This window comes from Podarcis tiliguerta (genome assembly GCF_965153285.1).
Source record: "Podarcis tiliguerta genome assembly, chromosome: 13".
Lineage (NCBI taxonomy): Eukaryota > Metazoa > Chordata > Lepidosauria > Squamata > Lacertidae > Podarcis > Podarcis tiliguerta.
In genome coordinates, this window is record NC_139546.1 from 26922800 (window position 1) to 26935458 (window position 12659).

At 46.3% G+C, this 12659-nt stretch overlaps 1 protein-coding gene across 20 annotated transcripts in view; it reads left to right on the plus strand.

Annotated features, from left to right (window-relative positions):
- The window catches only part of KANSL1 (KAT8 regulatory NSL complex subunit 1), a 146465-nt gene that overhangs the window by 113417 nt on the left and 20389 nt on the right, over positions 1-12659 (plus strand). For all 20 annotated transcript variants that reach the window (XM_083410936.1, XM_083410940.1, XM_083410944.1 and 17 more), the window contains 5 exons: positions 481-622; positions 4929-5033; positions 8994-9109; positions 10596-10791; positions 12294-12459. In XM_083410936.1, coding sequence (XP_083267062.1) covers positions 481-622; positions 4929-5033; positions 8994-9109; positions 10596-10791; positions 12294-12459 — 725 coding nt within the window. The remainder of the gene's footprint in view (positions 1-480; positions 623-4928; positions 5034-8993; positions 9110-10595; positions 10792-12293; positions 12460-12659) is intronic.

The following is a 12659-nucleotide window of genomic DNA, read 5'->3' on the forward strand; positions in this document are numbered from 1 at the left end:
TCAAGGGCAAATGTTTCTGTTGGGCTTTGGGGGCGAAACTATAACAGCATATTGACATTACATAGGAATATGTATAGAGAGCAGGGTAGGCTCCTAATGTTTTAAAAGAGCTCATCCATGGAATAAACAGGCTAGAGAGGCTGTGAAGTCTATAAATTTGTAAAAGCAATTTGGACATGTGTCTGATGTAGATGCTTTAGAGTCGTAGGGTATTTTGCTGTGGAGCGGGAATCTGGGCGATCTGACCAATTGGAATCAGAGATGGAATGCAGCCATCTTTTATGGCAGCCAACCTGCGGCCCTCCAGATGTGCGTGGGGGACCATAATGATTCGTGATGGTTGAGTCCTGTCCCCGTCCCCCTTTTCTAAAGCCAAGGTACAAATAAGACAAAGTGGCAAGAATGGGTGACTCACAAACTGGGGCAACGTGTGTCCGTCCACTCGTTGACACAGAATGCTTCTTTCCCTCTTTTTTCCAGGAGGCGAAGGTCAGAATGGCGGTGGGCAGCAGACAGAGCAGCCATTGTCAGCCGCTGGAACTGGCTTCAAGCGCACGTCTCGGATCTAGAGTACCGAATCCGGCAGCAAACGGATATTTACAAGCAGATCCGAGCCAATAAGGTAAGGGAAGTAAAAGGATACGTCTTCACCTGCGGGTATTTAGACCCTGCTCCTGAAAAAATATCTCCTCAAGTGTTTCCCTTTTGCATTACACGTTTAAAAGGCAAAGTAATACCTTTGATATTGGGTCAGGATTGTATGACTTAATCTGGCGTGGTGTATGAATGCTGATTAAAGGCAGCAGCAGAAGCTGGCTGATGTAAGTCAAAGTTGCTTACGTACCTTTAAAAAAAAAGCCACTAGTGCTTTATATTCCTCTTGGGTAACCACATTTTTAGCACGTTCCACATTTATAAAGCACATAATATTGAAGGCTGTACTGGTTTACATTAGGAAACTGTAGACTAGTTCACGGTATCCCAAGTATATCAATGCAAAACAGCTCAAGTCATTCGGGGCCAGCTGATGTGGCCTGAAATCTTTTAATTATTTCACATCAAATCCAAAAGCATGATTTTAGTCCTCGGAGTGGGAAAGCGATCTATCATTTTATCCACTGCAGATGTGCAACAGTTTGAAAACACGAGTTGGGGATACAGAAATAGATGGTCTGGGGTTTGAAGAGTTGATTCACACATAGCCCTATCAGTATTTGTATCAGAAGACTGAATTTCTCAAGCATTCCTAGCTTGGACTGATGCATCCCTGTATCCCGGATCTCTCTTTGCAACTGCCCATCCTATAATATTGTACTGGTTTAGCCAATATTTCTGGTTCCTCATGGCCTCTGTGTGATGCAAAAAAATAAAGAAAGATTGGCACATGGGGACCCAACCACATCCATAACGGCAAAGCATCCTTTTCCATCTGTGCCTTGGAAAATATCCTCCCTGGTCCTGTTCATCTGAGAGGCTTGGGATTTGAGCTACAGCTGTGCTTGTGATAGCTGCATTCTGCACAACAGAGAGGACTATGCAAGAGCAAACATGGACCGAAGACTGGCAGCAGTCCAATTCCAGCTTTTATGGCTTCATCAGATTGGCAAAAGAACTGGGAACCGTGCAGAGAGCAAAGGCAGGAAGCATTACTTTGGTGAAATACTCTGTGGGTGGTGGTGCATGTGAGTCTTGTGTAAATGGTCCCAGGGCAGACATAAACCCGAGCCCTGAATAGGAGGAGCAGTGTTGGAAATGCACTCTGCTAGATGAGAATTCTAGGCTGCTTCTGCATTTGCTAAATAATGCTTGTTCCAAAATGGTCACCTGTGCCAAAGTAGCAAGGCTGTGGACATTACATATATTTATATTTTGCATTTTTGTATTTTATTTTGTCACTACAAAAAATGGTCTCAGAGCTACTCAGTTTTTAAAAAAATTTTAAGTGTACAGTACCAAATTTAAAACACACAAGATTAAAAAAACATTATTAGCTATAAATACTTCCTGGGATTTGCTTGCCATTTTGTGTGCTGTGGTTGCTCGTGTGGGTCAAGCATATTTGTACCCATGGGGGTGCAAACCCCTTCACCCAAATGCCTTACCACAAGAAGAAACACCTGCAGAGTTTGTTCTTATTGCCAATGGTGCCTGAGCAGGTACAAGTGAATTGCACATAGTTATTTGAGCCTGGGGTGCGAGTGCCGTCCCAGCTGCAGTTCCACTGTAGTAAAATAGGCAGGGCCTAGTTTAGGGGTCAGGATCATGGGGCACCTGCCGCCACAACACACACCTATTCAAGGTGCCACTAGCAACTCATGGATCTTCATGTCCCGGTGGCTCCTGCTGCTGCTCTTTGCTGTTACTGCATGTTCATGTTATGCCCAGCATCAGCTCAGTTGATTGGAGCATGGTGCTGATAACATCAAGGTTGCAGGTTCGATCCCCATATGGGATAGCAGCATATTTCTGCATTGCAGGAGTTGGACAAGCTGATCCTCAGGGGCTCTTCCAGCTTTGCAATTCTATGATTCACATGCTTTCTCCAGCTGTGCCAGGAATGAAGAGAAGGAGCAACATGCTCCAGTTGACTTGAGCTTTCACTCTACAGTCATACCTCGTGTTGCGTTTGCTTCATGATACGTTTTTTCAAGTTGCCTCCCGCGGCGACCCGGAAGTACCAGAAAGGGTTAGTTCCAGGTTTTGCCGCATGTGCAGACGCGCAGAATGACGTCATGCGCAGACATGGGTTGCCTTATGCTCATGTTGCGAACGGGACTCCGGAACAGATCCCATTCGCAACCAGAGGTACCACTGTACGTGGATGTGTAGATTGAGTCCAGGTGGGGTGGAAGCCAAGCAAATGGGTAGTGGGGTGACAGTGACAAGGTTTACGTGGCTGTCTCAGAGATAAAAAGGTAAAGGGAACCCTACCGTTAGGTCCAGTCGTGACTGACTCTGGGGTTGCGGCGCTCATCTCGCTTTATTGGCCGAGGGAGTCGGTGTACAGCTTCCGGGTCATGTAGCCAGCATGACTAAGCTGCTTCTGGAGAACCAGAGCAGCGCACGGAAACACCGTTTACCTTCCCGCCGGAGCGGTACCTATTTATCTACTTGCACTTTGACGTGCTTTTGAACTGCTAGGTTGGCAGGAGCAGGGACCCAACAACGGGAGCTCACCCCGTCGCAGGGATTCAAACCGCCGACCTTCTGATTGTCAAGTCCTTAACCCGTGTCCCAGAGATGTCTCAAAGATGAGGGCCCATTAATTAAGCTTGCAAAACCTGACCAGCCCTGAAAGTGGCAAACCCTAATGAGGCTTGCGTTTTAGGGTTGCAGGATTAGTGGAATATGAGCTGTAGATAACGTTGCACGCAGCAAGTGCTCCAGAAATGATAATGCCCGTTGTTTTTGTTGGAAGAGAATAGATCTGTGTAACTGAAGAGCTTGCCTATTTTATTTGTAAACACATGGCCCAAATAAAAGGCATTGCCTAGTTTTCTGTGTGTGTGTGTGTGTGTGTTGTTCTCGGATGCTGGCTGAGATTCTTAACCTGAAATGAAAGGTCCCTTTAAAACAAGCATGTCCTAGCATGCACAACTTGCATTCTGCAAGGGCTCATATTTCCCTACCTGCCTATTGTATACCTCCCCTAATTTAAAGCTGGCTCAGGTTTATGAAGAAGAGACTCCCAAATCAGCCCAACATGTGGCTTGAGTTGTTCTCTGCAAGAATGCCTTCTATTGTAAGGTAAACTTACAAGTCATGAGCCTTTAGCAGGAGCTGTGAAAGTGTTCCACGTTCAAATTTTATAATAATTGGAGTCCCTGGGCACCCAGTTTCTACTTCCTGCTTGTTGTTTTATGCCCTGTGTGAGTGAGTTGGTGAGGACCCAGATATAGTCATAGTATGATATATTATGAAAGGGTTTATGCATTCTACAGTGAAGACACGGTAGTTAAGAAAGAAAGAAAGAAAGAAAGAGAAAGAAAACCAACGGCGGGGCTGTGGCCTCCAGAAAAATAATGATGTCAACTGAGCATATTTCTATTGGTTATGCATCTGGTTCTAAATTGCTAGCATTTAAATAAGTTTACAATTTTTTTGGAGGCTGCTGAAAGAGGAACATTCTTTGATACTTGTCAGTAGTTTGGGAATCTGGAATGTAGAATAATAATATAACTCTTCTTTTGCCCTCTCTATGGACTCGCATGCCTATAGGTTCTGTCCTGGCACAGAGCCTCATTTGGGGAAATACATATTTCACATTTGGGGAAATACACACACAAAGGGGGCGTGGCTCCTGCCGCTTTGCTTAGTTCTCCCTTGGCTGCCACTGCAGAAGCTTCAAGGGAACCTTTCCGTAGCAGAACACGCCTTGGACGCTACCTTAGCTCTATGTAGGCTTAAGTCCTAAGTCTTATGGAAGATCCAGATTTAAAAGATGTGTGGATGTCAATTCCACTTTGCTCCTGTCCCTGAAGTTCTCCATGCCAAAAAGGAAAGTCAAGGTTTCTTATTGGAGAGACAAATCTGCTGACTTTGGATAAACAACGGGAAGCAAAGGCTGTGTTACATAAGCTGCCTTTTCATCAGCTGTTGTAGGCATCACAAAGAGCATGTGTCGGAACAATAAAGGAGAATGAAAAGGAGAATCTTGTTCTGGGAGCATTAAGCTAACTTAAACAAAACAAAGACCCCACCTTGGTGCTTTCCTTCCCTCGCTCTCATCCCTTAAGCTCTCCATCACTTAGGCGCAAATTGGTGCAAGAATGGAGAAGGGACTGGTAGGAGAAAGTGGAGGAACTGATGTCTCTTGAGAAGCTTTGCAGATAAAGTGAAAGGGGAAAGAAGAAATTTCTTGGGAGTTGTGTGAAGGAGAAGCCGCCTGAGAAAGATACCGCTGAATTCCTCTTCCCTGTCTCTTTCAGGGCCTGATACTCCTTGGTGAGGCGCCTCCCTCTGACCCTTTATTAGGTGACTCATCCCACACTCTTAGTGCTGACGTCAAGCCGGAGCCCGGGATTGACAGGCTGGTAAGTGCTGAGGGTGCTATAAGAGCTGGTCAGGCTCTTGCTCCTTCCTGTCCCCTGTTCCTCTGCTAGCATTATATTGCTCTGTCTACTTCTGTCATTCTCTTTGCTTTTAACAGATCCTTTGTTTGTACGCTGTGCAGGGGGAAAAACTATCCTGCATGCAGAGAAACAGAAGTAGGCAGGCTTTGGCTGTAGTGTGTGTGTGTGTGTGTGTGTCTGTCTGTCTGTCTGTCTGTCCGTCTATCTATCTATCTATCTCCCTATCTCCTGCTCTGTTGTTTTTGACCCAGCATTCAGGAAAATACCAATATGCATACTTTGCGTATCTATATAGAGAACTGCAGGAGCAGCCAAAACTTTGCAGGTACAGTGGTACCTCAGGTTACATATGCTTCAGGTTACATACGCTTCAGGTTACAGACTCCACTAACCCAGAAATATTACCTCGGGTTAAGGACTTTGCTTCAGGATGAGAACAGAAATTGTGCAGCGGCAGCAGGAGGCCCCATTAGCTAAAGTGGTGCTTCAGGTTAAGAACAGATTCAGGTTAAGAACAGACCTCCAGAACGAATTAGGTTCTTAACCCGAGGTACCACTGTACAAGTTTGCTGAGCCCAGAGCAGCACAGACTTCCAACATGGGGAGAAGCATGAAGCCTCTGGGTTCCATGCATGTTCCCAGATGACTTTGCCCTGTCTGCTGCTCCTTGTTCAGTGCCTTCTCCCTGTCCACAGATCTGTGCACGGAATCTATTTCCATATGCAGAATACGTTCACCGCTTGCAAAACGTGACCAGTACATATTTCTGGGGATTTTGAAGTCATAGGCAAAAGAAATTCCAGGGAAGGTTTTGAAGGGAAGTTCAGAAGCTAACAAACCCAAAGCACATTGGAAAATCCAGAAATCTCCAGGGTTCACTAATAGACTCTCAGTTTCAGATATGATTTTTTCCCTCCTCTTAAAACCAAGGTTGTGGAAGCTGTAGCCTTCCGGACGTTGCTAAACTACAACTTCCATAATCCCTGTCATTGGGCCATGCTGGCTGGGGCCTGTGGGGGCTGGAGTCCAACCACAGGTTGCCCCCCCCCCCTTCTTCAGACTCTGTAGCAGTGCAGGTGGTAGACCTGCCCGTTTTTCTTTCGTTGCCCACTGTTAGATTCTTGATTGAAACCAGCTTTTCAAAGGAGTAGGCACATTTCCTTAAGCAAGGATCAAGAACCTTTTTCAGTCCAGGGGCCACATTCCCTTCTGAGCAACCCGGGGGGGGGGGGGCGGCACATGCCACTGGCATGTGATGCTAAAGGCAAAAGTGGACAGAGCAGCAAATATTACCTTCATACAGTAGTGGGCTAGTTTCTGCTCAGATAACCAAGCACCCCTCTCTATTCTCCATCTAGTTCAGGGTTTCCCAAACTTGGGTCTCCAGCTGTTTTTCGACTACAACTCCCATCATCCCTAGCTAGCCAGGACCAATGGTTAGGGATGATGGGAATTGTAGTCCAAAACCAACTGCTGTCCCAGGTTTGGGAAACACTGATCTGGTTAATCAAGAGGCATTAAGGACACATTCCACTCATTGAAAGCTGCAAGGTAGAGCCAGCTGAGAAGCAGAAGGCCTGAGGGCCTGTAGGGCTGCACTTGACTGCTGGGCCAGAGGTTCTCCACCCCATCCCCTAAAGCTTCCTCTTTTCTGGAATTTTATGGCTCCGAACAAGTGAATAATAACCCATTTCCAAGTGGGCGTGAATGGCTGTGTTTCTGTGACTCATATTTTCCACTTGTGGCTGTGCAGTGTCAACAAGAAGTTGGACACACACATTTCCCAGGATTTGTGCAGGATTGTGAGCTCAGCGTTACATCTTACTGCATCACAGGGCCAGAGGCAGTTTTCAAAATTCCAGGGCATAAGAATCAAACTTCTATTTGTTTGTTTTAATGTTTTAGAATTTCTGTTTCTCCTTCCTGCAAAAACGAGGTCATTAAAAACCATATTTACGTTCACCGCATAACCAGTGGTATACAGCAGTAGATGGAACCATCTACAGTGTTAGTGTAACTAGGCAGTTTAAACGGCAGTGCAATTGACAAGAGAGAAGCAGCGAACTCTTGGAGCCAGAAGCCCATTTATAGGACCAATGTGGCGCCAGGAATGGGCAGGGAAATTGTATCCCACCTTTTCAGCTGTTGGCTCATAGTAGTACACAAGAGTTCTTCAGCACGCTCCAAACTTGCTCTTGGCTAGGCCTAGACTGACCCAGATTCAGAGATGCAAGAGATGTTTCAGTTCAGTCTTTGGACGGAAATGTCAAGATTCCTAGGTGCTTTCATTTAAGCACGTGAATGACCCAGGAACCCAAGACCTTCCCAGCCATGCTGCATAGGAGTTCATAGAACTTATTGTAAGGGTAGAGGAGGGAAAGGGGAGCACTCTGGTGTGTGTGGCAGGGCCCATAGTCCAGTGGGGAGAGCATTTACTTGGCATGCATACAGGCCCCAGGTTCATTCCTTGGCATTTTGGGTAGCAGAGCTGGGAGAGGCCTCTGCTTGAGGCCACGAAGAGGCCCTGCTAATCGGAGCAGATGAAAAAAATATATATGGCTCCAGTACAAGGTGGCTTTTTATTTCATAGCCTGGGAAAAGGTGGCAGGTGCTATGATAGGACATCTCAGCTGCATTTGCCCAGGCAGTTTGCAGGGTGGTAACCATCCACCTCTTTCCTTAGAGCGGACAGCAGTGATTGGCAAAGGGGTGTTGCTAATTGTGTGCTTCTGATCGCAGGCCATTAACATGCAGGTTGTCATTCGCACAATAATACATGCAGAATGCTAAGTACAAATGCAGGGCAGACTGCAGACTGTATTTGGCAGTGGAGCTGGATGTAATATACAGTTTTCTTAATCTGACAGTGCCGCTCTCCACTCTGGAGAAACGTGGACCAGCCCTTGAAATGCCTCTGCGATCCCTGGCTAGCAACTCGTGTTCACATTACCGGGTGATAGGGGGCCACCCCCAACCCTGCAGTCTGCTGTTTTAGGAGTCTAAGGGGGAGGCATGCTTCAGCTAAAAATTAGAAGTTGGGAGGGTGGATTTCATTAAGGGCCCCCTGCATGTGTGTATAGACACACACACACACACACACACACACACACACACACACACACACACACCAGTAATTGGAGGACTGCTGCTGCAATACAGCCATATAAAGGGATAAGGAGCTGCTTTATACAGAGTTGACTTGTTGACCCTTATTTAAACCTGTGGTCCTCTATATGGTGTTGGACCTGCTTTCATCAGCCTAGCCAAATGTCAGAGGTGATGTCTAGCAATATCTGGAGGGAAGTTCCCCAGCTCTGGTTTAAATTTTTTGTGCTTGTTACCTACGTAAGAATCTTTTAAAATGCGTGAAAATAAAAGGAAGAGTAACACACTTTTACTTCTAAGCTGAGATGTGCAATCTCAGGATCAGCTTCAAGAGGGTTACATTTTTTTCCTGGGAAACTGCAGGGTGTGTTGCGATATGTCATGGGATGTGTGCATTGATACCTTCTGAGATGCCCTCAGCTGTGCAAGGCACCTTCTGTAAGAAAGCGACTGATCACATGATGAATAATAGAAAGCTAGACATTGAAAACAGGCAAACCTGCCTTGCCGCCTTTTGTTCCAAAGAAAACCTTCGCTTTTTAAGAGCATTTGTAAAGGTTGAAGGAAATTCTTCTTGGGCATCCCTGAGTCAGTGGAGCTTTGAAGTCACCAGCCCATGTTCCAGCCTGTTACGTTCTGTGTTGTTTAAGAGGCAGAAATGCAGAAGTTGCAAAGACAATAATCTAAATGCCAAATAACTCTGGGTGATTTTTGCTGCCGTGGCATGTCAAGAGAACCAGGAGAAAAACGATATGTTGGCTATTTTGGAACTGTACAACTTTTGACACATTTCCCCCCTTCCTTCTCTACCCATAGGGCACATGCCTCTCCCATTCGTCAGAGAACCTTTGTTCATCCGTTGGCAATACCCCAGAGTCCCTACCTGCCAAAACTTGTGGAGTGCCGAGACCGGTCAATGGAGTTATTAACACGTAAGGCTCTTGCAGAGTGCATCCCCCCACCCCAAAGGGAGGGGGGAATTGAGATGATAATATATGCTCTAACATTTATGCTCCTCAGTGAGCATCCTCTGTTACGAATTGCCTCTTGATGTACTGCAGCTTGTGTGTTGAGTCAAAATCTTCCTGAAGTGTATAGCATTTATTCCGCACCGGTTTATACCTTTCCGAGAAACGTTGCACGGTCCAAATAGAACAGTTTATATCATTTGTTCCCAGCACCAGTCTGTACCTTTCCTAGAAACATTAACACAGCCCACGTTTACAGCTTTTGTTCAGTGCCAGTTCATACCTTTCTTAGAAATGCTATGCAGGCCAGGTATAATACTTTGGAGACAAGCAAATGGAACCAGGGTATTCTTAAGGGCTTAGAGAGGAAGATTGGCATGGAAGGGAGTTGGGGAGGGGGAGAGAGAAGGGTTCTGTTGTGAAAGAGGACAGTGCTGCCCCAGGCACAGCTTTGACTGAAGGAGGGGCAAAGCTATAGCAGGAAAGAGGAGCACAGCAGGGGTGTGTTAGAGAAGTGTGGGCTTCTGCAGAGGAAAGAGCAAGAGGTTGAAGGTGGGAAGGGCAGGTGGGAGAGGAGAGGCAAAGGGGCATCTCCAGGTAAAGCTGTAAATTAGCTCTTGGCTGAAGATCTGCTGCCTGTCAGTGAAGGCCAGTAGGGAGTGTCATTTTAGGGGGTGAAACTAAATTTTTGCAAATTTTATTCAGTGAAGTGTCTTCAAATACGTTTTTTGGGTGTGAGGAATTCAAATCTGCTTTTATTTTTTGTGATTGGATAACATTTAGCTTGGTAAGTCTATGCTCGACGAAGAAGCACATAAACTGCTTTTGGAAAACCGAATGCTATGTTGTCGTCGTTAGCAACAACAAATATAACTGCAAGTTCTTGGCAGTCTTTTTTAATGATTTCTGTGCAATTCTACACACATTTTATCTACCAAGCAAAACTAAATTATATTATTGTAACAAAAATATATTTTGAATTCCCAAGTTATGTTACAACTTTTTAGCACCCCTCATTGGGGGAATTTGAAAGTTGAAAAATTCAACATACCCTGGTAGGCCAGTCTTTATCAATCTGGTGCTCGCCAGGTGCTTTTTTTGGACTACAATTCCCATAACCCCTGGCTAGTGGCCATGCTAACTGGGGCTGGTGGGAGTTGTAGTCGCACCAGGTTGGGGAGGGCTGGGGTGGGCAACGTTGAGCTAAGGAGACCCAGTCCTCTGCCTGGGCACGAGGCTCCTTCCTGCATTTCTAACAGAGCTGGAGAACCTTAGCTTGCCAAGAGCAGAATATTATCCTAGGACATTAAAGTCTGGGTCTCAGTTCCTCATTACTTGGATTTGCTTTCTGTTTTAAAACAACAGGGATTTGGAAACATTTCGCTCATAGCGGGGTTGTGGTTAAGCGGTAGAGACACCTAACACGCTGCTTTTCCCCCTTCTTGGGCAGTCTACAGCCAGGCTTGACAGAGCACGCTCAGGGAGACAGCTCAGACGCCGATGAGTTGTTGCGCAAAAAGCAGAGGCTAAACGTGGCTTCTTCGGCGGCTGATGGGACCTGTGTAGCAGCCCGCACTCGCCCTGTCCTCAGCTGCAAGAAGAGGCGGCTTGTTCGACCCAGCAGCCTGGTGCCACTCTCCAAAAAGGTCAGTGTGGAAGAAGATGGGTGTGTCGCCTCTTGTCTTGCACTTGGCGGCGGGAATCTGGTTTTGGTGATTTGGGGTGGCAGAGGAGAGGAACGACAGCAGGAAGCAAAAAAAGAATGCAGGATGGATCCATGCAAGAATTTGCCCATGTTGCATTTTGATATCGGTACCCATCTCGCTGTAAAGAATGTGCTCCGGGCCTCTGTGATGTGCAGATAAAGTAAAGGTTGTCAAACTTGGTGGTGACAGTGAGACTGATAAGCCTCCTCATCCATTGCTTTTCCTTCTTAGGAGCAGGATGTGGGTGAATGGGAAGGGAGAGAGTGCCCTGTGCTGTCTTGGCCTGATGACTGGTCAAATGGGCAAGGAGGGGCTTTCCGCTCCCTTGGCTATGTCTAAAAATAAAATAAAAATTCAGTACCAAGTTTATCCAGATTATTTTAAAAAAGCACCCACCTTGAATTTTAAGAACTCTGCAAATACTTCTACTTTAAACAGATCTCACATGTATGTGCTGCTTTCTATATTTGCTCATTACAACAAAGCGGGACAAGGAGCTATATTGAAAACATATTTCCTGACCTATACTGATTTTATGGGGCCCCTCTAATTTTCACTGTTTCTCCAGATAGAGACTGCATGCTTCATGCCTGCCTTTATTCGCTCCCTGGTGCTAGGAAATGAGTGAAGGTGGCTTTCTGCAAGAGCATAAAAACCAGGACTTTCTTATTTTCTGCTTTGATTTTTGTATTACTATTTTAACAAGGCTTTGTTACAAGTTGTAAACTGATTTGATCAGATAGTCTATGCTGCATTGAGAAAGAACTGTGTTTTCAAAGACTGTTAACAAACACAAGAAATAAAAAGGTTAAACCTTTGAAAGTTGCTAATATGGGTCCATGATGTCGTCATGGAGATTTAGGAGAAGCAGCCCTGCCTCCCCAGTTATGGATTAGTGGTGGTGAAGTAGTCTGGAGTTGCAGCCTCTCACACAGCCTCCTATACCCTTGCATAACAATGGTTCTTTAATTAGAATTACTCACTGGACAGGTTAAACTGGCTTCGGTGTCCTTCACAGAGGCAAAGAGCAGCGGTCCAGGGTGCCCTGCCTTTAAGTTTGAGAGCCTCCTAAACCCAAAGTGTGCCTGGAGATGAAATTGATGAATTTAGTTTACCAGAATTGATGAGATTGGATTAGGCCCTGCCATCTCTTAAGGGATAATCCAAGGTGGGTGCTGAGCATGAAACCAGCAGGTGCAAGGAGATGGGCTTGGCTCTCTTGTTTCTGAAAACATTCCGATAGCCAGTGTGGCGCAGTGGTTAAGAACCTTGGCCTATGTCCCGAGAGACCCGGGTTCAAATCCCCGCTTGGCTTTGAAGTGACTGGCTGGCCTACCTCACAAGGATGAAATGGGGGAGCATCAAATGGAGGACAGGTGGGATACAAGCACAACAAATGAAATAAAAACGACCATCTTTCCCCATCCCCGTCTTGTGCCCAGGTCCATCGCAACAGCATGGGGCGATGCAGCTGCGACGTCAACCCCCTGTGCGCCCTCTGTGGCACTCGGAGCTCAGTGCCTCCGGAAATCCAGTACGAAGCCCCCTTGATGGAGCGCCTCTCTCAGCTGGACTCCTGCATCCACCCGGTTCTTTCATTCCCAGACGGTAAGCAAGCCACCTGCAGTTAAAAGGGTACCATGTTGGTAGTGGGGAAAGAGGATGACATTGGGATTACCCCCCAATTTGCCCTCCCTCCAGCTTAATTTGGGAAACTCTATCCAGGTTGCAGGGACGCGGGTGGCGCTAGGGACGCGGGTGGCGCTGTGGGTTAAAGCCTCAGTGCCTAGGGCTTGCCGATCAAGAGG